General features: G+C 57.3%; 2 protein-coding genes across 2 annotated transcripts in view; both read left to right on the forward strand.

Annotated features, from left to right (window-relative positions):
• Positions 1–279: 279 nt before the first annotated feature.
• Cetp (cholesteryl ester transfer protein) lies at positions 280–19067 on the forward strand. Its single transcript, XM_076839104.2, has 16 exons — positions 280–662; positions 1617–1731; positions 3801–3935; positions 4027–4097; positions 4331–4418; positions 5340–5409; positions 5627–5687; positions 7516–7607; positions 8739–8918; positions 9634–9684; positions 12842–13009; positions 16408–16475; positions 17087–17120; positions 17565–17637; positions 18523–18608; positions 18751–19067. The coding sequence occupies exons 1-16, from the start codon at positions 545–547 to the stop codon at positions 18823–18825; spliced, it is 1485 nt and encodes a 494-aa protein (XP_076695219.2). The 5' UTR covers positions 280–544; the 3' UTR covers positions 18826–19067.
• A 4893-nt stretch (positions 19068–23960) lies between these two features.
• The window catches only part of Nlrc5 (NLR family CARD domain containing 5), an 81027-nt gene continuing 78842 nt past the window's right edge, over positions 23961–26145 (forward strand). The window contains exon 1 of the mRNA XM_077105859.1: positions 23961–23982. The gene's annotated coding sequence lies outside the window, so the exon portion shown is untranslated. The remainder of the gene's footprint in view (positions 23983–26145) is intronic.

The raw sequence follows: 26145 nt of genomic DNA on the forward strand, positions 1-26145 counted from the left end.
AGGCCACTGGGGCGGGGGCTGCAGATGGAGGATGGGGTTGTATTTCAATCTTTCAAGTCACATCAAGAGGAAGGTCAATGCCAAGTTCTTGGCCTTCCCCCACATGCTCTCCCTGGTTGGCAGGAACGGCAGGCCTCTGGCTTGGGTCACTGTAGGACAAAGGTATCCAGCGAGAACTGGATGTCTCGTTTATGGCCATTGTATTTTGGTTTCTGTTTGTGGCCATCGAGAGATGACATTTGTTCTGGGATTCATTTACTTAAGTCAAAAGAATGAATTCCAGGAAGGATATTAACAATAATCCAGATAATATAATATTATCCAGATAATAGGAGGGTCACAGACATGGTGCAAGTGGGGAGACGGGCAGAGGAGGGCTGTGCTGGCCCCATGTCCAGCGAGGAGGCCCAGGGGGCTGGACAGGAAGGAGGCCAAAAGACCCTGCTGCCCGGAAGCGCCTCACGTCCCGTGGAGGCTGGGCAGACACGCAGCTAGGAGCTGTGCAGGGCGTGGACGGGGCCACTCGCCGCAGCCACCGGGAGCCATGCTCGCCGCCGCCCTCCTGACCCTGGCCCTGCTGGGCAGTGCCCACGCCTGCTCTGGAGGCACCCCGTGCCAGGCGGGCATCGTGTGCCGCATCACCAAGCCCGCCCTCCTGGTGTGTAAGTAGCACCCCTCCCCCAGGCCTCTGGGTGCCCAGCAGGGGGCTTTTCAAGGACACCCCTGTGGTCAGGGGCCAGCCCTGGGCAGAGCTGCTGCACCGTAGCCCAGAGAGAGCGGAGTCCTGTGCGAGGGGCTGACCTCACCTTCACGCTCCTTGATGGGAAGGTCTGTTCCCCTTCTGCAAAAGGAGGGGGATGCCATCCCGGGCCTTTGTCACAGAGATCGGGGAGCTGGGAAAAGACACTATCCTAATAAACCAGTAAGATCTCAGAGGACCAGACTGCCCTGGGTAGATCCACAGGTGACCACTGACCAACACGGACACTGGGGGCTAACAGCCAGGCATGGGATTCGTGTTTGGGACTGGGACCCCCAGTCATTCTGGGGTTCAGAGGAAGGCCTTCTTGGGAGATCACACTTGGGGGCAAAGTTTGGGTTAGTGTGTAGCTGGTGTAGAAAGTCATTCTATGGCCAGAGTTAGGCATCAGCAGAAGCCCAGGCAAGCGAGACTCTGTCACCTGCTGCTGTGTGACCTTGGTTGACTTCATTGCCTTCTCTGGACCTCAGCCTCTTGCTCACTACAAAAAGGGCACTCTCTCCAGTGTAAGACCCAGGATTATAGACTCAGTTGTTTTGGGAAGGGGGTTCCCAGCATGGTCAGGGTACAGCTGGGGTCAGTGTGTAGCTGGGGCTGGGGCTGTCACTTTGACTAGGATCATGGGTGCCTGTGTGTTAGGATCCAGAGTGTGAGTGAGCAAGGTCTCTGGCTGGGCTCAGGGTCAGGGCTCTCTGTGTCCCCTGCGAATTGCCACCTGACGTGCCCCTCAGCTTGGAGTCCTGTTGTGGGGAGGGGCTCATCCCAAAGAGGCTGAGCCATGGCCAACGCTGTGCTGGGGCTGAGCTGGGCGGCCGACCTGGGTCTGCAGCCCCTCGGCCTGCACTGTCCCCTCTAGTGAACCAGGAGACGGCCAAGGTCATCCAGACGGCCTTCCAGCGAGCCAGCTACCCGGACATCACGGGAGAGAAGGCCATGATGCTCCTCGGTCGAGTCTACTATGGTCTGCACAAGTGAGTGGCCGGGAGGGGAGGGGCAGTGGGTCTGGCCCCTGCCCCAGGGAGCCGCCCCCTCACCTGTGCCAGGCCCACCTTACCTGCGCCCCGCCCCTTACCTGCGCCCCGCCCCCCACCTGCACCCCGCCTCCAGGGCCCCGTGGGGGTTGGTGGGAGTGTTGCAGCAGGTCCAGGCCTTGGAGGGTCCCTTCCCCATTGCCCTGGGAAGACGGGTGTCTCCCGGGCCACTTGAGGCAGGGGCCAGAGAGTTCTCCTGACTTGCTGGGGACGATGGAAGCAGGCAAGGGCCTGCTATGGACCAGGTGCTCTTACAAACAAACCCTGCTTCTGCCTTCCTCGGCCCCAACGGGGCTCAGCGGGGCAGCGGGAGCTCAGAGAGGTCACAGTGCTTGGAGGTCACACAGCGAGGTGGGCAGACCTGACTGCAAAGCTCGGCTCCAGGAACACAGCCCGTTTCCTGGCACTTCAGAGCCGATGTTGGTCTTTATGTGCGCCCCGAGGGTGGCGCAGACACTGTCCGGGGACCGCCTCGTGTCATAAAACCGAGCTCGTCCTCCCAGACCAGGCAGGACGGCTGGAGAGCTGGACCTGCGTTAGGTCTACCTTGGGCCTGGAGTCTGCGCACCTAGCACCGCCAGGGGGCGCTGGCGGCGCTGCTGGGTGGAGCCCGGTGTCCACCCCTGAGCTCCCTCCGCCCGTGGTTGGAGAGGCTCCTGCAGCTGGGCAAGGGCGGGAGGCGCGTGAAGGTGCCCGCAGGGCTCTCGGTGAGGCCTTGGGGATCAGTTTCCCCTTCTATAAAACGAGGATAATATCAGGGACAGCAGAAGTGCGTGGGAGCGGTTCAGTGACCCCAGCCCAAGAAACCAGTAGGGACTCAGGCGGCCAGACCGCCCGGCGGAGCCAGTGCTACTGCTGGCCAGCCGGAGTGCGTGGGGACGAGCCAGCCGTGGTGGCCATGCTTGATGTTGGTGTTGGAGTGATGACGGGTCCCGAGAGGGTTGAACTCAGGGGCACCTGACCACTGAGCCGCATCCCCAGCCCTGTTTTGTATTTTATTTAGAGACAGGGTCGCACTGAGCGGCTTAGGGCTAAGTTGCTGAGGCTGCTTTGAACTCTTGATCCTCCTGCCTCAGCCTCCCGAGCCTCTGGGATGGCAGGCGTGTGCCAGCGCCCCTGGCGCAATGAGAAGCCTTTCTGCTCCCTGTCTCTGGAGCAGAAGGCAGTGGGAAGGATGAACAGAGGAAGCAGGTGCTGGCTTTCCCTGCTGGTCACAGTATGTCACTGAGGCTCATGATACAGGATTGGGGTTGACAGGCCCAGAATCAAATCCCAGAGGCCTTCTGAAGTCACGTACACTATCTGAGCCACTTCCACATCTGCTCAGTGGGGACAGCCACGGTGACCACGTCGGGGGCTGCGATGGGCACAGAGCAGGGAAGCCACCCTCGGGACCTGCTTCAGGCATGGCTGCTCTCAGCCACGTGCTCACGCTGGCACACGTCAGAGCCAGGGTGGGCAGAGCGCATGCGGGTCTGGAGTGTCCCACCGGCCAACTCGGTTCCCGGTTCTCTCCCTCAGGGTGCTCCTGAGCCGCACCCCTGACCATGTCCTGCCTACCCAAGCTCAAGGCCCGGCTCCCCTCTCTGGGCCTGCTGAGGCCCACTCTTGTCATTTCCTATTGGCTGCCATAACAAGTCCCCAGAGTTTGGTGGCTTCAAACATCACATGTTTATTATCTTAAAATCCAACACAGGTCACACTGAGCTAAAAATCCAGGTGTCAGCAGGGCCGGCTCCCTCTGGCCGTGCTGGGGAGACTCTTTCCTTGCCTGGGCCCTGGCCCCCCCATCTCCAACTCTGCCCAGGTGCATCTCCGGCCGTCCTCCCTGGTGCTGTGTCCATCTCTCCTCCCGACTCTTGCTTCCCGGCACCCTGTGGACACCGCAGCCACTCAGGTGGCCTAGGGGCACCCCCCAAGGTCTTTGGCTTTGTCATAACCACAGCGTCCCCTTGGCCCCTCCCTGACCCTGCCACGGCCTTCCTTCCTCCCTCCCATGGCTCTCGCAGCATCCAGATCGGTCACCTGTCCATGGCCAGCAGCCAGGTGGAGTTGGTGGAGGCCAGGTCCATCGACATCTCCATCCAGAACGCATCAGTGACCGTCCGGGGGACCCTGAGCTACGGTTACACAAGCGCCTGGGGGTAAGCACGCCCGTCAGCTGACGTGCCCCCTCCCGGGCCCTGCCAGTGTCACAGGGCAGGACGAGGGTCCTGGGTCCTTGGCTCTTTGCAGGCTGAGCGTCAACCACTCTGTTGACTTCGAGATCGACTCCGCCACGGACCTCCAGATCAGCACCCAGCTGAGTAGGCGTCCGGCTCCCTCTGGGGAGGCAGGGAGGCTGGGCTCCAGGGGTGGGTCTCAGCAGAAAGGGAAGGTGGGGCCGTCGGAGGTTCTGAGGCCGGAAGGAGGCCCAGCTGGGGAAGCTTGCAGGGTAGGGGCGCCTGGAGCTGAAGGGGCTCCTAGCTGGGCTGGGCACCCCACGGGCACTGCCCAGGAGCCCAGGCTGCCCTGACATGACACTGGGGCCTCTCTGCAGCCTCTGACTCTGGCAGAGTGCGCACCAGTGCCCTCGACTGCTACCTGTCTTTCCATAAGCTGCTCCTGCACCTCCAAGGGGAGCACAAGTAAGTCCACGGCCCCGGCGCCCCGTCCCCGCCCGCCGCTGCGCCCCATTCCCACCTGCACCCCATCCTGTTGGTGTGCCCGCACCCCCTCCAGGGTCCCCCATAGGGCATGCCTGTGGACTACCCCACCTGGGGCCACCGGTACCTTGGGTGGGGCCATTTTCAGTCCCTCCCCATCCATATAACCTCCAAGAATGGGAACTAGCAGTTGTTGAGAACATTAACAGGCCGAGAGTGATTGTAAATGCTTCGCTGAGTTGGTTTGATGCTCACCCAATCCAGTGCTAGGAGGCAGACTCTGTTATTACCCCCATTTTCACATATGGGTAAACCGAGGCCTGGGGTTAGGAAGGCAGGAACTGTTCCATGTCACCCCCGTGTCCTACACCCCAGTCACCCCCATCAAACCACAGACAAACCTGCAACCAAGCTCAGTAACCGCTGCAGACACACAGCTCGCCACTGCGGGGTGGGAGCAGCATCCTCTGATCCAGGACCTGAGCTCCTGCTTCCCCACCTGGGAGGTTCTTTGTCTTGGCCAGTCTCCTCTGTCAGGGAGCTGGGAATAGTCTCATTGCACAGAGGAGGATACTGAGGCTCAGGGAGGCCCCAGTCTCAAGCCTGGAATGCATGAGAGACCTGGAGGCTGGGGTCTGGAGAGCAGACACAGGCATGGATCTGGATCCTGTGCATGACATGGGCCCTCCTGAGGAATTCTGAGGTGATGATGTGGTTAATGCTCATGTCTGAGGCTCTCTCTGGGGTTCAGTGATCTCAGTGTGAATTGGGGACAATAATTCCCACCTCCTGAGCTCTCTGAGGATTCTGAGGCCAGCAGAGACCCAAAGGTAGGCACACAGGAGGTGCTTGGCAGACGCTCAGGACTGCCTGGAGGCTCACTAGCTCTTGCTACTACCCCAGGCCCAGCTGGATCCAGCAGCTGTTCACAAACGTCATCTCCTTTACCCTGAGGCTGGTCCTGAAGGGGCAGGTGAGTGAGGCAGCTGTGGCACCTGTGGTCCGGAGTCGGGGCTGGGAGCCAGGCCCACCTCCCCTCCTGCCCTTCCCTGAGAAGGTGCCCCCTCCTACCTTCCCAAGGTAGCCAGTCCCCTGTGCCCATTCCCAGCACTGCCACCCACACACAGCTTGAGGGAGGCACACCCTGCCTCCTCTCTGGCCTGGTAAGCTGCCTGCCCTGTCCACCCCAGATCTGCAAAGAGATCAACGTCATCTCCAACATCATGGCCGACTTTGTCCAGACAAGGGCCGGTGAGTTCTGACTGTGTGCCTCAGAAGGCAGTGATGGGAACAGAAAATGACCACAGTTGCTGTGTGATCCTGGACAGTCCTTCCCCTCTCTGGTTCTCTTGGTCCCTGTCTGGCTCTGGCACTGGTGATTAGTTATGGTATGGCTGTGGCAAGTAGCTTTCCCTTGAAGCTGCAATCTCATAAGCTGTGTGACCTTGAGCCAGGGACTTACCCTGTCTGAACCTCATTTTCCCCATTAGTAAAAAGGGGATAATAGCACCCACCTCACAGAGTGACTGTGAGAATCAGGTGGAAAAAAAAAGTATGGATGAAGCATAAGACAGTGCCCGGTCCATCACCAGCCCTAATCAGCACCCCGTACCCCAAGCACCAAGATCAGTGTCAAACACATTTCAAGAACATGGATAGACGATGAGGAGGAGGAGGGCAGGATGGAGATGGAGCACTCCCCCACTCTTCCCGGGCCTCTTCCCTCCAATCCCAGGGGGACTCTGGTTAAGGGGCAGCTCCCACGGCTTTGCAGTGGAGAAGAGAGGACTTAGCTGGGCCTGGTGGTGCACCCCTGTAATCCCAGACATGGGGGAGGCTGAGGCAGGAGGATCTCGAGTTTAAGGCCAGTCTCTACAACTTAGTGAGACCCTGTCTCAAAACAAAAAGATGAATTAAAAAGGGCGGGAATGTAGCTCAGTGGTAGAGTGCCCCTGGGCTCAATCCCCAGTTCCAAAAAAGGAAAGGGAGGAAGGACAGACTCAGGCCTCAGTTTTGTCATCTGTCGAATGGGAACATCCCTGGGCCCCTGGAAGGCACCCAAGACAAGAAGAGGAGTGTCCTGTCCAGGGATGAGGGAACCAGTAACCCCATCTTACTAATTTATGGGCCCACGAGGACCCCAATCCAGAAGCAGAGGAGAGGCACCTGAGCGTGGGCCCTGCAGTGGTTTCCCGCCGCTGCCGCAGCCACTGCGCCAGGCCAGCTGATGAGTCCCGGGCACCGAGTAGGTGCTCAGTGAACAGGGAAGCTGCGGTCACAGTGAAACCCCAGATCAGGGGACCCTCCGGGTGGCTGCGGGGTGGTGGGAGGGGAGCCTCCAGGCAGTGCCAGGGGCGTGGTGGGCATCCCGGCTCCCGGCCTGCCGTGAGTGGCCAGCCCCGGCCCTGAGCCTGGACGGGAACAGGGTGCGGGCGGAGCTGGGCGGGGGATCGCACCAGCCTCCCGCTGCCTTCGCCACCGGTTGGCTTGGCCCGGGGTCTCCCCAGCAAGGCGCTGAACGCAGGCCTCAGGGAAGCGCGGGCGCAGGCCCTGCGCTCCAGGCCCAATGGCTCCATGCAGGGGACAATGGTGATGTCGCAGTCGTCTGCTTTTGTAAAGTTTTGATTGTCACGTGGCCACGCCCACTCACCTGCGGGGGTGGCCACTTTTGCGCTCAGTTGGGATCGTAGTGGGCACTTACCCTCTGGTGGCTTATAGAGAATGTCTGCTGACCCCTGTCCCCACAAAGACACAGCCCTGGGGTAGATGGTGCCATTGGGGGTGAGGACGCGAACCTGCGAGGTTGGCTCCCGGCTCCTGCCCTCCAGCCCCCGAGGGCAGGTTGGGGCTCCAGCCTGGGCCTCGGCAGGGAACCAGCGCCCAGGACTCCCGCCGGTGGAGCCACCAGACACCAGAGGGACAGGCGCTGGGAAAAGACAATGAAAAGTGCCCCCAGTGCCCCCAGGACCCACTTTACCCGGGAGCACGGGGGAGGCGGGGGCTCCTGTGGGGGGCTGGGGGAACCCCTGCACCAGGCAGCTCCCATCCTGGGCTCCAGCCTGCCCTTCTCTCCCCGCAGCCAGCATCCTCTCCTCTGGAGACATCCGGGTGGACATTTCCCTGACAGGACCCCCTGTCATCACAGCAGCCCACCTGGAGTCACACCACAAGGTGGGGGTGGGGGGTGGCAGGGCTCCCCTCCTGGGTGCTCCTCAGCCTCCATTTTTACCTGTGTCCTGGTCACTCTGCCCCCAGCCTGGGGAAGCCACACATCCTTCTGCTGTACCTCTTCAGGTGTCCCCTGGTGTGGCAAGGCAGGGGTGGGGGGGTAGCTTCTGTGTCTGACCCTCTGTGCTGACCCTCCCCCCAGGGACCTTGCAAAGCACCAGCTCCTTCTAGAAGGCTTATTTGGCTTCCAGCATCCTCCATTGGATGTGGAGAAGCCAAGGCCCCTTGGGGCGTCTAGGGAAGCTCTACCCCTGCTACTTAGGACTAGGTTCTGCTGCTGTAACGAAGATACCCAGCATAACAGCAGCTTGAACCCTCAGACGTTCACTTCCTGCTCAGAGTGGCTACCGCGAGCAGCGCAGGGGGTTGCAGCGCCATGCTGTTGGGCATGCAGCCCCCGCTGTGTTGCTGGCTGGTCACCCCACCCTCTGCTCACATCCAGTGGCCTGACCTCGGTCACATGGTCACACCTAGCTGCAAGGAAAGCAGAGAAGTGTACCCCAGGCCGCTGTGACCTGGTCAAAGATGGGGTGTCACAGAACTCTGCAGTGGTGGGTTTAGAGAACCAGCAGCCGGTCTGTGATGGCCTGTCCCCAGAAAAGTGAACAAAGGAGCATTTCAGGGAGCTCGTGGCCACCCGCGAAGCCCTTTCACCCCTCGCGGGCTAGAGGAGCAGGCGCCGGGCAGGGGCCTGACTTCCGATTGCCACTTGGGGGCTCCCTGTCCATCCCCTGGTCCCAGAAGGTGCAGGACTGCGCTCAGGCTGTCCAGCTATCCTGGTCACAGAGCACAGAGGCCCAGGGCCACCACGGCTCTGCCTGCGGTCCTTCCTGGAATGTCAGGCTTTGAGGGTGGTGACACGTCTGCTGGGTCACCTCGCCCGGTGCTGGGACAGAGCCGAGCCTCGGGATGAACCCTGAGCGAGGGAGGCTGGGCTGGGAGCCGGCCAGGGGCAGCTCTTTCTCACCTCCCCACGCTCCTCTGGGCTGGGTTCCCCACGGCTCCTCTCAGTGGCCCTGGAGCCGCTCCAGCAGGGACCCGGGGGAGGGGCAGCCAGCGTCCCGCTTCCTCCAGGGCCATTTCATCTTCAAGAACGTCTCCGAGGACCTCCCGCTGCCCACCTTCTCGCCCAGCCTGCTGGGGGACGCCCGCATGCTCTACTTCTGGTTCTCGGAGCAAGTCCTCCACTCCCTGGCCAGGGCCGCCTTCCAGGATGGCCGCCTCAGGCTCAGCCTGACCGGGGAGGAGTTCAAGGTGAGGGGCAGGTGGCTGCCGGGACGTCCCTGGGTGGGTGTGTGGCATGCGTGCCCACAGCGGAGGAGCACGGAGGAGATTCTGGGGGCACCAGAGGAGCCAGGATCCATCCGAGCTGCAGCCATGACCCTGAGGTTCAGCATTGATTGGGACCTACTGTGTGTTGGGTGGATTGACGCATCAATTGAGGAATCAGTAGATAAATAAGCAGATGCAGATATAGATCTAGCTTGCCACACGGGCACTGAGCCATGGACGTGAGCTGCCATTACTATCTGTGTTGAGTGTATTTTGGCTGCACTCACTCTGTGGGGTAAGTACTGTCGCTACCTCCATTTTCCAACAACAAAAACACAACAAAGCTCAGAGAGGATAGGTAACTTGTCCAAGAACACACAGCTTGGACGAGGTGGCTCCAAGTCTGCACTCTTCCATGCCACAGTGCTTACGTGGTTCCCAGTCTATGCCTGTCATTAAATTCCTGGGGAAACTGAAACCTCAAGGAAAGAGACTTTCCCAAGGTCATGTAGATGGTGTGGCCTCCAGTCAGGTCAGGGGTCCTCTGCACCCCACCTGCCCAGAGCATGTCAGATCATGTGTGTGGGGGGTCAGGAGTTGGTTTGGGGAGGGGTCAGGCCCTGGCCCCTCACCCCATCCCTGTGGTTTCCTTGTGAGGACTGACCCCCTGGCCATCTCTGGCCCCTCTCTCTTTCAGGCAGTGCTGGAGACCCACGGCTTCAACACCAACCAGGACATGTTTCTGGAGGTAACTGCTCTGCTGCTGGGGTTCGTCTCCTGCACCCCGATTCTACTTTTGCTTCAGAAGTCCCTATTCAGCCAGCCACAGCAGCAGTGGTGACCAGGACAGCTCGGCCTGAGCTCCATCCAGGGCCCCGAGCTGGGCCCTTTCTGCATGTGACTTCCTGCCACGCTCATGACAACCCTGGGGTGAGGCACGGCCATGGTCCCCGTCTGTACACAGGGGAACACAGCAAATGGCGGAGCTGGGTCAGAGCCAGCTGTCACGGCCCTGAGGACCGTGCTCTGTTACACAGACCACAGGGCCTTGCGGGAGGCTGGACGCCCAGGATCACCCCAGGCTCGGAGGGCTCTGGCGAGAGGATGAGGCCACTGGTCATCCCTGATCCCGAAGCCAGCCTCGGGCAGACTCCTTGGGGGTCACAGCCTCTGCCTGCTCTGCCGAGTGGCAATGATGTCCCTAATCCCTCTCCTCCGCGGGAGGTTCCACTGTGAATCCCCGGTCCCTGGCTTGAGCAGACCCTGGCTGTCTCTGGGCAAACTGCCCCCAGCCTCTGGTCTCGCCCACCCCGCCCACTGCAGTGACTTCATCCCCCTCCATCCTTGAACCTCCAGCCGTCCCTCGCCCAGCCTTCGACCACCCCCGTCCTCACCAACTCAGTATCTGCCTGGTGACCACTGCTACGCCACTTCCCCAGAGCTGGGCAGTGGCCCCAGTGAAACTCGTCCCTCAGCTTCCTGCTTCCAGCCCCTCCCCCCACCTGCTCCTTCCTGTGTCCTCGTGCTGTCCTTGTGGACATGGCCTCTCTTCCTTCTGAGCTTCAGACCTGCCCCCCCCACCCCGTGTTCCCAGCCCTGCAGACGCCTCGCTTCCTTCCAAGTGTGCAGCTGGGAGCCTCTGGGGTGCCCCTGCCCTCCCTCCTCCTCATCCCCCTTCCCGAGTCCTGTCCATCAGATGTCCTCACTGTTGGCAGGGTCTGTCCACCTCTCTGTCTCCACCTTCCCCCTGGAGGGCTCCCTCTGCAGGGAGTCCTCCTGCATCCTGATACCCCTGACCATCTGTTCTCTAAGGAGGTCAATAGAACAAGCTATTCCAGAAGTAAAACTGATCACTTTCCTGCCAGCTCACAAGTCATCAAAGATAAAGGACCAGGGTCACGGGATATGGCAAGGTTCTCTGTGCTGGACTCGGGGTCCCGTATTGCCTGGCCCCTGTCTACTCTCAACCTAGTTGTTTTAGACACAGCGTCATGGCTCACCTCTGGAAACGGCTCGGTCTCCATCTCTTCAGTTATTACCTCTACTCTGTTTTCTCACCTCCTTGAATTAGATGCAGGTTGGACCTTCTCTCCATCTTCTATATCTGTTAGTTACTCTGATATACTTTTTCATCTTTTGATATTTCTCTGCAAAATTCCTAAATTCCGGATAGTTTTTCCAGACATTTCTTCCGATTCATTAATTTTCTTTACAGCTAGGTCACATCCATTTATTCACCCTCTGAGTTTTCCATCTTAACCTCAATAACTTTTACTTATAATAACTTTTAGAGTTTGGTTTTTAAAATCTCTCTTTTCTCCCACCCCAGAGTGCCATCATTTCATGGGGGCTCTTTCCTCTAATCATTTTTTAAAAAAGTTACTTGGGACTTTCCGCCAGGTTGTTCTACTATGTCTGGTTCTTGGGGTCCTCACCCTGTGCCTGTTGGGTTTGCTGGCGGCCCCTCATGGTGGGTGGTTTCCTTGTGTGGATTGCCGTTCCTGTCTGTCCACGAGCTCGTCTTTGGTGGAATGTGATTTTTACGAGGACAGCTGTGCCCTGGATGAACCTAAATTCCCTAAGAAGACAGTTTGGTATTTATTTCTGCCAGGAACCCCAGGACTACGTCACATGTTAGTCTTGGATGTGACGTAATCACGCAGCTCAGGACGCCCTGCCGTATAAATCAACCTTCAGTCCTGCTGAGCCTGGCTTGGTCTTCTGATTGACGCCCTCTTGCCTCCTTCCGACACTCCCCGGGACACTCTTGAACAAGGGAATATTTTTAGTCTCCTTTTCACTGAGTGGAAATGACTTGGTTCCTCTTCTGCCTCTCACCGCTTTCTCTCTCTCTGAGGACATAAAACCCGGACAGTGTGGTCTGGAGCCACATCCTACTCTCTGGGCCATATTGCTTATAGCTTTGCCTTACAGTGTTCCTCCCTCTCTGAGACCTGGGATTGGCCCTGTCTTTCTTTTGAGCTTGGCCATGTATTAAATAAAACCTTTTGTTGTAAAGCATCCACTGGGTCCCTGAGTTCCCTGGTGGAGGTCTCCTTGAGCCCAGTCCCACGGGCTCTCCTTCTGCAGGCAGGTGCAGCCGACCTCAGGCTACTTGCCACCTGTCTAGTCCTTGCTTTGGCCAGCCGCCTTCCACAGGGCCTTTGCATGTTCTGTCCTCTCTGTCTAGAAGGGTTTTCCCTCCCCCTGTCCCATCTGACTCCTCCTCATCCTCAGGGAAGGCCTCTCCCACCTTCCTGGATACAGACCAGATCTCCTCTTGAGAGCTCTGGGGCCACAGCCTAGTCTATCTCTCCTTTAAACTGCCTCTCAGTTGAGATTTTGCATTTAGCTTTGGAATCGTCTGATAAATTTGAGCTTTGCTGGTCTGTTTGGTTCTCTACTGTGCCTATATTTCCGGCCAGGGATGAAGCCAAGTGGGGAGTCCATGGATATTTTTAGAAGTGGGGGTCACCGGGTGGCAGGGCCTAGTCTCAGCTCCTTCTTGAATCATCTCATTGAATCCTCATAGCCGTCCTCTGAGGCAGGAACCGTTATCCCCAGGGTACAGGTGAGGCCGGAGCACAAAGGCTAAGCCAAGGTGTCCTTCCCACCCTTGAGAGGGGACAGGGCAAGGAACAGCTTCACTAGCACACGGGGGACAAACAGACCCAACCGTCAGAAGAGACAAGAGTCTTAATTGTTTTAATTAACTGGCAAATTTGTGAAGTGGTGCAGCTTAGGTCTCCAGAGTTGGAACCCAGCCTGGGGCCGGAGCCACTGCCCCAGCAGTTTCCTCTTCTCCCAGCCCTGGGGCACCCGGGTCCGCTCCGTCCCTTCCCTCCATGAGAGCATCGGTGACAGCTCTTCCAATGGCCCCTGTCCCCCACCCCTGTCTCCCACAGCTATTCGGCAATATCCCCACCAGCCAGACCCAAGTGATCGTCTACTGCCCCAGGAGGCCCAGGATCTCTTGTCAGAACAAGGGCGTCGTGGTCACCTCCTCTGTGGTCGTGAGATTCCTCTTCCCCCACCCGGATGGCCAAAGCGCTGTGGCTCACACCTTTGAAGAGGTGAGGTGGGTGCAGCGGGGAGGGGCAGGGAGCTGGCCATGCAGGGCAGGGGACAGGGTCTCCAACGTCTCCAAATCCGTCTCCCCACCTCTGCGTGTGGCTCCGTGGCACGCCAGGCCCGGGGGTTCCTCCTCCCAAATCCTTTAGGCCCATGTGGATTTCCAGATTCAAAACTGTGTGTGTTTTAGGAAAGCAGTGCAGTGCGTGAGAGGAACACTCTAGAGGGGCCGGGGCGGGGGGAACCCCACAATCCACACGCACGGACGCTCAAAAGAAGCAAGATAAATACACTATCCAAGGCCTCCCATTGGGACAGCCAGGCTTTGGCCACACACTTAAAAACCAAACAAATAAAAAACAGCTTTCAGTTTGCAGAGTTTATTTGATTTTGTGATTGTAGATAAGGAACTGAAGCTCCACGTGATTCCTGATGTTCTTCTCTGTGTCCTTAATACTTCTTTTCTTTCTTTCTTTCTTTCTTTCTTCACCCCCAGCCCTTTTTATTTTAAGACAAGTTCACACTAAGTTGCTGAGGCTGGCCTTGAACTTGCCATCCTCCTGCCTCGGCCTCCCGAGTTGCTGGGGTTCCAGGCGTGCGCCACCACACCCAGCTTCTCAAAGTTTCTTAGTACATTAGAAACTAAAGATAAAGATAAGACAGGCCCACCCTGGAAAAGAGAGAAACCTAAAGAGGGGAACCACACTCCCCGACAGTACCCTGCCCTCAGCCACCCACAAGGGACAAATGGAGCAGAGTTCCCTTTGGTATTTTATTTTTTATCAACCTCTTATTTTGGAAGAATTTCAGATTTGAATGAAAGTTGTAAAGACACGCAGAGGGGTCACTTGCCGTCCTCCTGGCTTCCCTGTGGCCGATGTCTCTCAGAACCCGCCCCATGGGCTGTGACTCAGCCCTGAGTAGGGAACACTGTCAGGACCAGACTCCAGACGGGCTCCCACCAGTTTTCCACTGATGTCCCTTTTCTGTACCAAGAGCCAATCCAGGAGAGCATGTGGCATTTACCTTTTTGAAAATCTCTTAAAATTTCGTGTTATCTCATTTTCTTTACTTATTGTTTGTTATTGAAGGATCCAAAAATTTCAGAAAAAAAGCATTCAATACTTTTGAAATACTTGTGAAAGCTCAGGCTTTGTTCAGCCTGTGGGGATGATAAGGACAAGGACCACCGCAGGGGGTCTTAGGGTGCCCTGAGAGGGCACCTCTGGGCTAAGGAGCTGGGACCGGAAAGGGACCTGACAGGATTCTTGCTGAAGCTATCCAGGGTGATCAGAGTTCCCGTGGGCCACGTGGAGGATCAGAAACCAGATCAAAGATGAGGCTGATCAGATACTGAAGGTGGGGATTCTTGCTAGACTGGTTTAGCGATATCCTTGCAAAAAAAGTCATTTATAAGCAACCCATCATGGTCCTAGGAGAAGGTTCTGGAGCCTCCCTGAATTTTGGTCAAACAAAAAATCTTTGCAAACACAACAAACACCTCCTCCCCGGGTATCCTGTTTCACCCCCCCGCAACTTTTCCAGTCATCCTCTCCTGTCTCTGCCCCACCCCAAAACCTCTCTTCTTACTTGTGAATCTGGTGGTGAACATCAGCTGTCTGTCAGCCGGGGCGGGGATCGGGTGGAGCTGAAGGGGGCTTTTCTAGAAGGGAGTGTCGGCCAGCTCTCCAGGGGCCAGGAGAGAGCAGGGCAGGTGACCCACGGGGGGCCCTGGTGGGAGCTGTCCCCAAGGATCCACCAGGCCACCCCGTTACCAGACAGAGGCCTCTTCAAAGGGAGAACCAGCAGGTCATTTGTTCAAGGTCACACGTCACATTTTTACTGAGTCAGCAGTTTCTGCAGCCCCAGAACATTCATCCATTCATGGATTTTTAACCTGTTGAGTTCTTCCACTGGGCCAGGCCCTGTGGTCCGCATGAAGCTCACAGCGTAATGGGCAGAGGCAGAGAATAACTAGCTCGCCAAACAAAAGGCCGCATAACCTCTACTTTGTTGTTGTTGTTCTTTTTTGATACACAGGACAGCAGGGTGTATTTTGACATATTTTACATACGTGAAGTATGACTTATTCTTATTTAGGATCCCTTTCTTGTGGTTGTATGTGATGGGGAGTTTCACTGGACGTGAATTCATACGTGAGCATAGGAAATTTATGTCTGATTCATTCCACTGTCTTTCCTATTCCCATCCCCCCTCCCTTCCCTTCCTTCCCTTGTGTCTAATCCAATGAACTTCCATCCCTGCCCCCATATTGTGTGTTAGTATCCACCTATCAGAGACAACATTTGGCATTTGGTTTTGGGGGATTGGCTTACTTCACTTAGCATGAGAGTCTCCGGTTCCATCCTGTTACCAGCAAATGCCATGATTTCATTCTTCTTTATGGTTGAGTAATATTCCATTGTGTTTATATTCCACGGTTTCTTTACCATTCATCCTTGAAGGGCACCTGGGTTGGTTCCATAGCTTAGCTATTTTGATTTGGGCTGCTATAAACGTTGATGTGGCTGCCTCACAGTGGTAGGATGATGTTAAGTCCTATGGGTATATGCCGAGGGGTGGGATAACTGCATCAAATCGTGGCAACCTCTACTTTTGGCCAGCACCAAAAAATAAAAATGTGTGCTTCAGGAAGTGCTAGAGCAACTTCATCTCAACATCAGTTTGCTTGAGAGTCGCCTGGTGCCACAGGTCTCCTGCTTTGGCGTGGGCATCCCCTGGGGAGCTTGAAAGCAGATTCCTGGGTCCATCTGCAGGGTCTGTGCTGGTAGGTCTGGGGCAGGGCCTGAGAGTCTGCATCTCCAACACGATCCTCCTCCTGGTGCTGACGCTGCTGGTCAGGGGACCACATGGGAGCAGCGGCACTCTGGTGTGTCTGACGTCCAAAGTGTGAAAACGCAGGTCAATCCGACCCCAGGCAGAGGAATCCTCAGGCGCCTGGAGGTGGCTTCACTCTGGAGGTGGAAGAAGCAAGCCGCATGCACGGGGAAGTCCTGCTCCTCTGTGGTTTCTGACTAACCAGCCCGAGGAGACTGGGGATGGGTAAATCAGAAACCAGGACCGGCGGGACTCGGGTCCTGAGCCAACACTGCAGGTGCTGGGGACGTGCGCAGTTTGGCCTGGGCTTTGATGCTGGGGAGGAAGCGCAGGCCCTGGAGCTGCTGTGCAAGCCCTCTGCCCCCGGGTCACACGCCGGGCCTTCCCGCTCTTTTCAGAAGACCAGGAGTTCAGCTCCACCCCAGGATCCCGGGACCCCAGCTCTCCACACCTCTCCTTCTGATTGCCCCGTGCAATCGTGCCATCGGGGGTCCCAGACAGGAGAGCTGCTCTCTGCTTCGGGAAGCCCGTGGCTCACAGCGGATCTGGTTTCTCTCCCCAGGACATCGTCACCACCATCCAGGCCTCCTATGCCAGGAAGAAGCTGTCCTTGCACCTCCTGGATCTCCAGTAGGTGCTGCAGAGAGGGGAGGGGGCAGCAGCTCAGCCAACCTGGTCCCGACTAAGCAGTCGAGGCGGGGCGGGGGGGGGGTGGTGGTGGCAGGGGGACTGGGTCCTGGTGGGGAAGTGCAGACTTCTGGCTCGACCACAGGGAGAGACCTTCCCTAGAGTCTAGATGAGGAGGAAGAGACACCACGGGAGGGAATGGCGGAGGGCCCAGCAGAGGGGAGGGGACCTGAGCTAAGGTCTGGCATCTGGAATGGCAAAATCTTTTTTTTTTTTTTTCTTCTTGGTACTGAGGTCTGAACCCAGAGGCACTTAACCACTGAGCCACATCCCCAGCCCTGTCGTGTATTTTATTTAGAGACAGGGTCTTGCTGAGTGGCTTAGGGACTCGCTAAGTTGCTGAGGCTGGCTGTGAACTGGCCATCCTCCTGCCGCAGCCACTGGGATGACAGGTGTGTGTCATCGTGCCCGGCTGAAATGGCAAATCTTGGGACAGTATTCCAAAGGCCTTTCTTACCGAGGGCCTTAAGTATCGGGCAGAAGCACCGAGATTCCTAGGTGTTCCAGAAAGGAGCCCAACCGAGGGCCCAGTTCCCATCTCTTTTTGGTTTCAGGACTCAAGCCAAGTCTACTTCCAGCATCGATGAGGTAGGTGGGCTGGGAGATAAGTCTGTAGGGCCTCATGCCTTGAAGAAAGCAGGGAGAGGTCCCCGAATGAAACCAACGGAACCCAAAGAAATGGCCCGGATGTCCCCTCCCGGTCACCTGTGACCCTCCCTGCTGTGTCTGCGGGGAGAGCTCTCACGTTGCAGAAATGAGGTCGTGGTAGTGTGGACTGAGGAGGCGGGAGAGTCCTGGCCATGGGGGTCTCTCCCTGGGCCTCAGTATTCCCCTGCGAATGGGATAACTGCCCGCACCCTCCCCAGGGTCTCGGAAGGACCTCGCAGGAAGCGGGCAGGAGGCGAGGGCTGGCTGGGATGCCTTTTTTCATGGGCACCTGGATGAATGCTCACGGGGACTGTGTGGCCATCCACCCCTGGGTCACTGCTGGGCTCCCAGGGAGCACTCACCATGGGCCTTTCTGATTGACAGAGCAACTTCAAGTCCATCCAGAACTTCCTGTGGTCCATGGTCTCCACGGTGGGCATCCCTGAGGTCATGACTCGTAAGTGTGGCCAGGCGGAGAGGTTGGGGTGCGGGTCGCACTTGACTTTGTCCCCACACCTCTCAGATGGTGGAGTGCAGAGGCCCCACCCCCTCCCAGGCAGCCCCCAGGGCTTCTGATCCTCCAGCCATGACACTTAGGGGTCCTGCGTCCCTTCCCTCAAGGTACCTTTCCCTGTTGGTGGCAATGCAGGCCACTGACCTGGCCAGATGCATGGACCCCTGATTCTGGCTCCCCTTGAGAACGTTACCACTGCCACCCACATGGCGGCTGAGCCCACTGTCAATGGCAGAGAGAAGGCTGGGCCTGACAGCTGGAGGGTGCGACCTTGTACCCCAGCCTCAGTTTCCCTTCCTATGAAATGAAGCCAGACTTGGTGGTCCTCAGATTCCCTTTGGATCTTGACACTGTAGGATGTTTGTCCCTCTGCAGTGACTTTAATGGTGGAATCTGAGACACTGGCACAGAGTAAGGGGGTGTGCGTTGGACAAGGCCCTTCCGAGAGCTCTGTGCCCTGTTCCCCATGGGCATAGGGGACAGGCCGGTCTTCATTTTTTTAATATTTGCTTGTTCAAGAGGAGAAGAGTAGAAACGGGAATCACCCTGGCTGACTGTCTCCGTCTCTCAGTTTTCCCCATCTGTATCATGGAGCTAAAATGGGGGGTGGACTGAGCTGGATTGCTGAGGCGACTGCTCTGTGTGGTGGCAAAGAGCACCTGGAAGCTCAGTGAGGGGAGGCGAGACCCCCAGAGCAGGCCTGGGAGTGACGGCTGCTCCCCAGGGCTGGCTAAGCAGGGCAGATTCACAAAATGTTGGTCCCAACGTCTCCCACAAGCCTGGGGCTGGGCCCCAAGAAGGGCTGACTGGGGCTCCCTCCCTGCCCAGGGCTCGAGGTGGCATTTACGGCGCTCATGAACAGCAAGGGCCTGGACCTCTTCGACATCATCAACCCTGAGATCATCTCTCGTGATGTGAGTGCACGGCCCACCTCCTGGGGTCGCAGCCCCAGACAGCTTCCCTGGGGTGACTGGCGGCTGCTGGGGAGACGGACAGAGGGGCGCGCCCAGTGCTTCCTGGTGGCCTTGGGGCCAGTTAGTCTGCTGCTCTCCCCAGGGCTTTCTGCTGCTGCAAATGGACTTTGGCTTCCCGGAGCACCTGCTGGTGGACTTCCTGCAGAGCCTGGGCTAGGGATCCTGGAGCTGCCTGGGTCTCCAACCAGAAGGCCCTGACCAGGCTCGCACTCAGCTGAACCCGTCCTCTCTGTCCATCCGCATGGAGTCAGGGTGCGCGTAGGGAGACGGAGGCCCACTGGCATTAAAATTTTGTGTCCAGGAGCTGTGAGGTGGTTCTTTCCACCAGGCGACAAGCACATGCTGGTTTCATTAAAGAGGTTCGTGGCGTAGAAGTTAACTAGTGAGATCAAAATAAAACACAGACTCAATTGCCTTTTTCTATGACCAGGTCCGAGACGGCTCTCCCCTCTCTGGCTCTGACCTCGAACCACCCGGTAGGGCAGCAAGGCTTACTCAGGGCTAGCAGGAGAGAGAGAGAGAGAGAGAGAGAGAGAGAGAGCGAGAGCGAGCACGCCAGGGAGTGGCCTTTTATTGGGGAACAAGAAATTCAGGGGAAAATTCCATCCAATGAAGGTCGAGGGGGGCAGCATTCCAAGGTCAGGGTCAGTGATTGGCCTCAGGGTCAGTGGTCAGTCACACCCCCACACGGACAGGCTCTCGCACCTGGAGAGGGTGGGGATAGCTCCGACACAGTTTGGCCAGAACGCCTCACACCCAATCCGGGAGGTGGCCAATCACGTGCGAGAATGGCTTCCCACAGTTCTTCAGTAGCGGGGCACTGGGGCAGGGCAGGGAATGACATTTGTCCTTTGGTGGCCAGATCTGACAAGCCCAGCCCTGGGTGTCCACCCTCCTGCCAGCCCTTCACAGCCGTTGCTCCCGATCCCTGCACCAGAGCCTGGAGGGAGCCACCCAAACCTCTTCCTTGGAATGAAGGGTCTCCCTGGCGGGCCCCCTGGTACCTGCCAGACCCACCCAGAATCCACCACTCTCGGCCAGACCCTCTGTCCCTGTCACACCAGTGCTGGCCCCTCTGCTGGACAGTCTTGAACAGCCCCTCTCCTGGCAGGTGCCCCTCCTTGAAGCCCTCCCCCTTCAGGGCTAGATCAAGGCCAGCCCCTCAGGGTGTCTGGTGACCTCTCCACGTTCAGATGGCAGCCGGCTACAGTCAACACTCGTGGCCCTGAACCCAACAGGCCTGAGGCTCTGAGGGGGCACCAGGTGGCCAAGACACAGATAGTGTCATCAGGGTTCTTGGGAGCAAATCACAGGACCCAGCACAGGTGCCACCTGGAGACGGGAACGCGGTCCAGGGTCTTGAGCAGCTCATAGTCTGAGTGGGAAGGAGGCCGCAGTGCCAGGCTTGGGTCGGGAGCATGACCCGGGCAAGGGGGCCACAGGCAGCAGAGACCCTCTAGGGGACACTTCATCCCGCTGCACCTCCACCTGGCACTGCACTCCCCGCAGAATCCCAAATCCTGGGTGCCCGAGCCTGGGCGGCGTCCTCAGCCCTGGCTGGGCCACCTGGGTGAACAGCGGGCTTCCTGGGTGGGGGAAGCTCACAACCACGATCGGTTGGGACACACGAACACACCCTTGCATCTTCCAGTGGCCAGGGGAGGAGGGAACATTGTAGCTACATCTTGGAGTCTAAGGAGGGATTTGCAAAGAGAGCTAGAGCCGGGGGGGGGGGTGGTGGTGGCAAGGAGGGGTCCCGAGACAGTCACCCACTCCCTGAGCCACTCACTGACACACTCACAATGCCTCTCACTCCTGGTCAGATACCCCAGGCAACTGCGACTGTCCCTGAGTTCTCTCCAGCGTCCTGATGGGGGTGCCCTGGACGCTGGGTAGCAGGAAGTCCCTCCCAGACCCCGTCTCTCCTGCCCCACAGCACCAGGGCCTTCGGGGCCTTTGCCCACCCACCAAAGTCCAGGCTCCTCTTCTAACCAGCTTCCCTGCGGGGCCTGAAGCAAGGCTCCCAGACGGTCTGGTCCCTGGGATGCCAGTGCTGGACAGGAAGTGGGGAGGATGGAGGCTTCAGATCCCCAGGGTGGGGCAGGGGCACACAGAGTCTCGGGTATTCTGTTATAGCAACAGGAAACGGACTAAGACACAGAGCAAGATGCTGGCATGCAGAGTCCCTCAGGTAGAGGAAACCGTGACAGAGTCAAGAAACACAGAGGCCAGAGTAACAGAGAGAAAGCTGGGCACCGTGACACTCGCTTATAATCCTGGTGACTGGGGAAGCTGAGGCAGGAGGATCGAAAATTGGAGGCCAGCCTCAGCAACTTAGTGAGACTCTTGTCTCAAAATTTAAAAAGGCTGGGGAGGTAGTGTAGTGGTAAACTGCCCCTGAGTTCAAACCCCAGTGCTACAAAAATAAACAAATAATAAATAAATGAATAAGAGAACAGAGAGAAGCTGAGGAAGCAGCAGGCAGGGTCTACGCCAGCGGTGGTCGAGGGGTCTGATCTGTGGTTTTAACAGCAGCGTGCAAGGCGACTGGGCAGGCGATGCTTGGTGGGGTTGGCCCATCACTAGGGACGACACACAGAGAAGTCCCACGGAACGTCACGTCACCTTCAACAACCCCAGCCCAGCTGGGACCTGGGGAGACCGTGGGACTCACCCCTGTTCCTGAAAGGAGGGTAGCTGTGGCTCCAGTTCCTTCTCCACCCTTAGCATCTCCCCAGTTCCAAGGAGAGTAAGTAGCTGAAGGAGCCATGGAATCCCAGAGGATCTTGCTAGAACAGGACAAACCTGCTGGATCCTTCTCCCAAGCCCTGTGGCCTCCTCCAAGCCTAGACGTTCTGACCTAGACCTGCCTCAAAAACCCAGGAAGTCCTCCTGGCCCGTGTGGAGTGCTGGGCTGACCCAGGGGGACATCAGTATCTGCTGCTTCCTCCAGGGAGCTGAGAGGGGTTCCCCAAGGCCAGGGCCCAGTGGAAGCCCATCCTGCTGCCTGGGCAGCTGAGCCTGGGCTCCAGGACCAGGCCTCAGACAAATGGGAAATGCATGGACCACTGTTGCTACCAGCTGACCCTGGCATGCATCCCAAGCCTTACAGGACAGTCATTCAGGCAGCAGCTGAGCAGCTTGTGTGGGCCACCAACCCTAAAGTGTGTTGAAGCATGCTAGGTGTTTGTGAGAGATGCCAGGTCCATTCCAGGTGGCCCCGCCCACCTTCACCTGGCGAGCTGTGTGCAGTGCTGCTTCCTCCTTGGGGTGTGGGAACCCCCCCTGCCTTGTTGACACCAGGAAATGCTCTTGTCCGCAGCGCCCTGTAAGCTGACCGTGGTGCAATCCCTGACCAGGCCGCTTCTTTCTTCAGTCTCACAGAATCTTGAGCTGGTTCTCATACACAGGACTGGGCCGTTCCAAACCAGATGGACGTGTAATTTACACCAGAGGACCGTGGACACTGTGAGCCAGAGAAAATGGGCACCAGGCTGAGCACAGGGAGGGTTTAGGAAAGCATCTTTCCCAGGACTCTTCTTGACAGGTCTCGTACCCCTAGGGTGGAAAGACTCATCTCTACTCCTGATTGCTGTGTGACCATGAGTAACTCACCTGACCTATCTGGACTTCATTTCTTCATCTGCCCCCCTGAGTTGGAAATCTTTGTCCTACCCTCCTTTTGGGGCTGTTCAAGATTAAAAATGGCCTGCATTTGTCTTTCTACATTGTGGTTGTCTGTCCGTGTGTCCATTTGCCTACCCTACCTGCGTGGAAAGCAGGCCAGAGTCTCTCTTGGGACTTTGTGTAGGGACAATCAAACCTTGGGTGCTCAGTGAACATGAGCTGAACCCTGATCTTGGGACACAGTCAATCACTCTCATGCACACCACTGACAGCCCCACATTCTCGTCCATTCCACAATACGTGCCACAGTGGCCTGGGAGGCTGGGAACAGCCCATCTGACAGATGAGGAAACTGAGGCTGGGGACCATCAAGGCATTTGTCTGAGCTACCAGCCAGGAGGGGCAGATCTGGGAGTCACACGCAAGCACTCAACTGCAAAATCCACACCCGGCCCCCTCCCGGCTGCGGTGCAATTTCTGGCTCTCTGGTTTGGTCCCGGGAAGACGGGGGTTCAAGTATGATGGGGATGTGGGGCCTGCAGAAGGAGACAAAAATAGAAGGATGGCTATGGGCTTCAGGCACAGAGGGCACCAGCCCCAGTTTGAGGTTGGCTGCAGGCCAGATTCTCACAACCAATCTATGGGCAGGGATTTTATCATTCCCATCTTACAGCGGGTATAACTGAGGCTAGGGGTTGTCAAGGCATTAGGCAATGTGAATAGCCAGTAAGAAAGGAGGACCTGAATTCAGGGTGCCTGATGCCGATGGTCCTACCTCTGACCCCTGATTTGGAGTGCCCTGCCCACCTCCATATACACACCTGGCCTGGGGCAGGAAGCTGTCACTGAAGGTGAGTGAGCATGACCTCTGCAGGGAGAGGGGAGGCCCCATCTCAGGACAAGGGGGAAAGGCTGGGGAGACTGGGGGGATACCTTGGACTGGTGGCCTTTCAGGATGGCCACCCCACTCACCTTCTCAATGTCCCTGGCCCCATCCTCCCTGCCCTCTCTCCGGGCACCTTCTTTCCCCTCCTCTCTGCCAGTGGTCCCTAGGTGACTTGGGCAAGGTCCTTCACCTCTGTCCTCTCTGAACCTCAGCTCTTCATCTGCGGACAGGGTGACACTCCCATCTGTATTGGTGCTACTTTGAGGATTAGATATGTTCCCAGATGGCGTTTCTCCGGATCAGCCGGCCGAGGGCTCGGTCCCCACCACCTGTGACTCCCTTCTCCCTGCCCCTCTCCAGGAGCACTCCCCAGGCCAGGGCTCAGGACCCCTGGGCTCTAAGTGCCCGCTTCCCGCCCAGCGGCACCTCCTCCCTTTGCTCTGGTCCCGTCTGCAAGAAAGTCCTGGCGGGGACTCCTCCCGGGTCCTGCAGCGTCGCCGACTCCCACGATCGCCGGCTTCACCCTCCACCCCAGGGTCGCATCCGCGGAGGAGAGGACCCTCCTTCTGCTGGCGGTGACCTGGGATCGAGCCCCTGGCCCGGGTCCCGAGCGCGGCAGGCACCTGGGGCGGTGCGGCGAGCGGGGCGTGTGCGGGCTCCTGCCCCCAGCGCCGGGGTCCGGGATGGCACCTCGAACCCACGTGATTTCTCGGCAGCTGCCGCGGTTCCAAGCACTGGCCCGCGGCGCCCGGCGTCTGCTTTCAGTTTCGCACGGAGCGTGGACGAGCCGGCAGCGCAGCGGTGAGTGCAGGGGCCGCGGGACCCGGGCCGGTGCGCGGGGCGCCTGGCGGTTTGGGCTTAGGGTTCTGCAGGGAGGAGAGGGCAAGAGCGGATGCCAGGGGTCTGGGGATGGGGATGTGCCCCTGCCGATGGCCAAGTGGTGTCCCGTGGCAGATGGACAGATGGGGTGTCGGTGGGTCTGCGCTGTGCAGCTTGGGGGATGGCAGGTCGGGGTCGCCACTTGTAGGGGACATGGCCTGTGGCTGTGCAGACCCCCTCCCGGGGCCGCACCTGTTGCCTCCCTCTGTAGCTGTTTTTTCTTTCAAACTTTTCATTGCTGAATGAAAAGTTAGAGGTCACATTGTTCCTGATGCTCGACTCATACTTCGGAGCCTAAAAAGTGAAACAACTTTTCATTGAGGAAAATCACAAAGGTAAACAAGAGTAGGAGGAAGAGGACTAGTTGGGGCCAGATGGATTTGCTGGTTTTAATGTATGGAAGCCCCCCTGGATCCACTGCGCGTGGTCAAGGGTCACCAACCCTAGATGGGGGCTTTCATATCTATCACCCCTTATTTGGAAACAAATGGCAGACATCATAGCATTTCAATGGAAATATGTGAGAAGGTGCTAAAAGAGAAGGAGTCTTTAAACATGGCCACAATGCCATCAGTGCACACACCGGGGTCTGAACAGTTCCTTGGGGTCAGATCTCCACTATTTCTGATGACCATTTTAACTCAGAAGTGATAGGGACTGCATGGCTGTCGTTTTTGTTACTTGCTTTTCGTGTGGTTTTCAACTACTTTCTCACTCAGAAAGCCAGGGCCTGGAGGTCACTGGGGTGGCCATTTACCAAGGGAAAAAGGCCCCACCCGCTTTCCATGCTGTTTGCATAGGTTTCATAAGTTGGGATTTTTACATTTTCTTTTTAAAGATTGGGCGTTCGGGGGGTGTAAAAAAGCAGTTTGAAACCTGGAAGTTCCTAGCCTCTAAAAACCGGGGAGAAGATGGAGTGGACCCCAATCAGTACCGGGAACTTCCCTCTGAATGGAGTTCCTTCTCTCTAGGGGAGAAATAAGCCCGGAAATGCACTAGGTATAGGCTGGGCTGTCGTGCAGTGGCCCTGAGTTTGACCCCACACCACTAACTAACTAACTAACTAACTAGGCTTGGTTTCGTGGCAGAGAGCACAGGGGAAGGACGGCTGATGGCATGGAAGTGAACGTGAATGGCCATACAGCATGCTGCCCACCAGACTACTGTTCTGTAGCCCGGATGGGCCATTCCTTATGTCTACCCGCCCTGCCTACAGAAACAGCACCAGGTGGGCAGGCCCCTGGCCTGGCAGGCTGACTAAGGATCTTAGAACCTTGCATTTTATCTCTTGGAAGCTTGGTTTCTCATCTGTGAAATGGGCCTAATAGATCCTTCAAAGTTAGCTCCATGGATTGATGAGGCAAGGTACGCCCAGTTCTTGGTCAATTTTAACGTACTGTAAAAGGGTCTGGAGTCCTTCTTGAGGGCAGACCAGCAGAGGGGTAGGGAGTTTCACAATATGGTGAATCTCCTCCCTGGACTCCTGAGGTGTCCATGACCGCAGAGTCCGGTCAAACCCTGACCTTGGCATGCATACCCCCACCCTTCTGAGGCGAGTCCAGAAAAGCTCCCTAGTGTGTCTTCTCTCATCTGTTGTGGCTTGAGTTGTGTCTGCTGAGAGAGATGTGTTGAAGTCCCGGCCCCCAGGACCTCAGGATGTGGCCTTATTTGGAAATGTGGTTGTTGTAGATATAACCGGTTGAAATGAGGCTATGCTAGAGTAAGTTGGCCTTAAGCCAATATGACTAGTATCCCGGTAAGAGAGAAGATCACAGTGTTAAGCCCCACGGGTGGTGGCAAGACAGCCATGTGGGAGAAAGAGATTGCCAAGAATTTCTGGCAGCCACCAGAAGTTGGAAGAGGCATGGAAGGATCCTTCTCTAGAACCTTCAGAAGGAGCCTGACCCTGTCCACACCCATATTTCAGACTCCTAGCTTCCAGAACTGTGAGAGAACAAATTACTTCTGTTCCTTTTTCTTTTTTCTCTTTGGCACTGGGGATTGAACCAGTGATGTTCTACCACTGAGCTATGTCCTCATTTTGTTTTCTTTTTTTAAATTGGAGATGTGGGGGTCTCACTAAAT

Source organism: Callospermophilus lateralis, chromosome 18, assembly GCF_048772815.1.
Source record: "Callospermophilus lateralis isolate mCalLat2 chromosome 18, mCalLat2.hap1, whole genome shotgun sequence".
Lineage (NCBI taxonomy): Eukaryota > Metazoa > Chordata > Mammalia > Rodentia > Sciuridae > Callospermophilus > Callospermophilus lateralis.

What these genes read in the sequence shown, in the direction of transcription:
- Cetp (XM_076839104.2), top strand. Translation starts at nt 545, where the DNA reads ATGCTCGCCGCCGCCCTCCTGACCCTGGCCCTGCTGGGCAGTGCCCAC. An exon ending in TGACCGGGGAGGAGTTCAAG is followed by an intron (nt 8,919 to 9,633) that starts GTGAGGGGCAGG and finishes TCTCTCTTTCAG; the next exon opens with GCAGTGCTGGAGACCCACGG. An exon ending in TGGCTCACACCTTTGAAGAG is followed by an intron (nt 13,010 to 16,407) that starts GTGAGGTGGGTG and finishes TTCTCTCCCCAG; the next exon opens with GACATCGTCACCACCATCCA.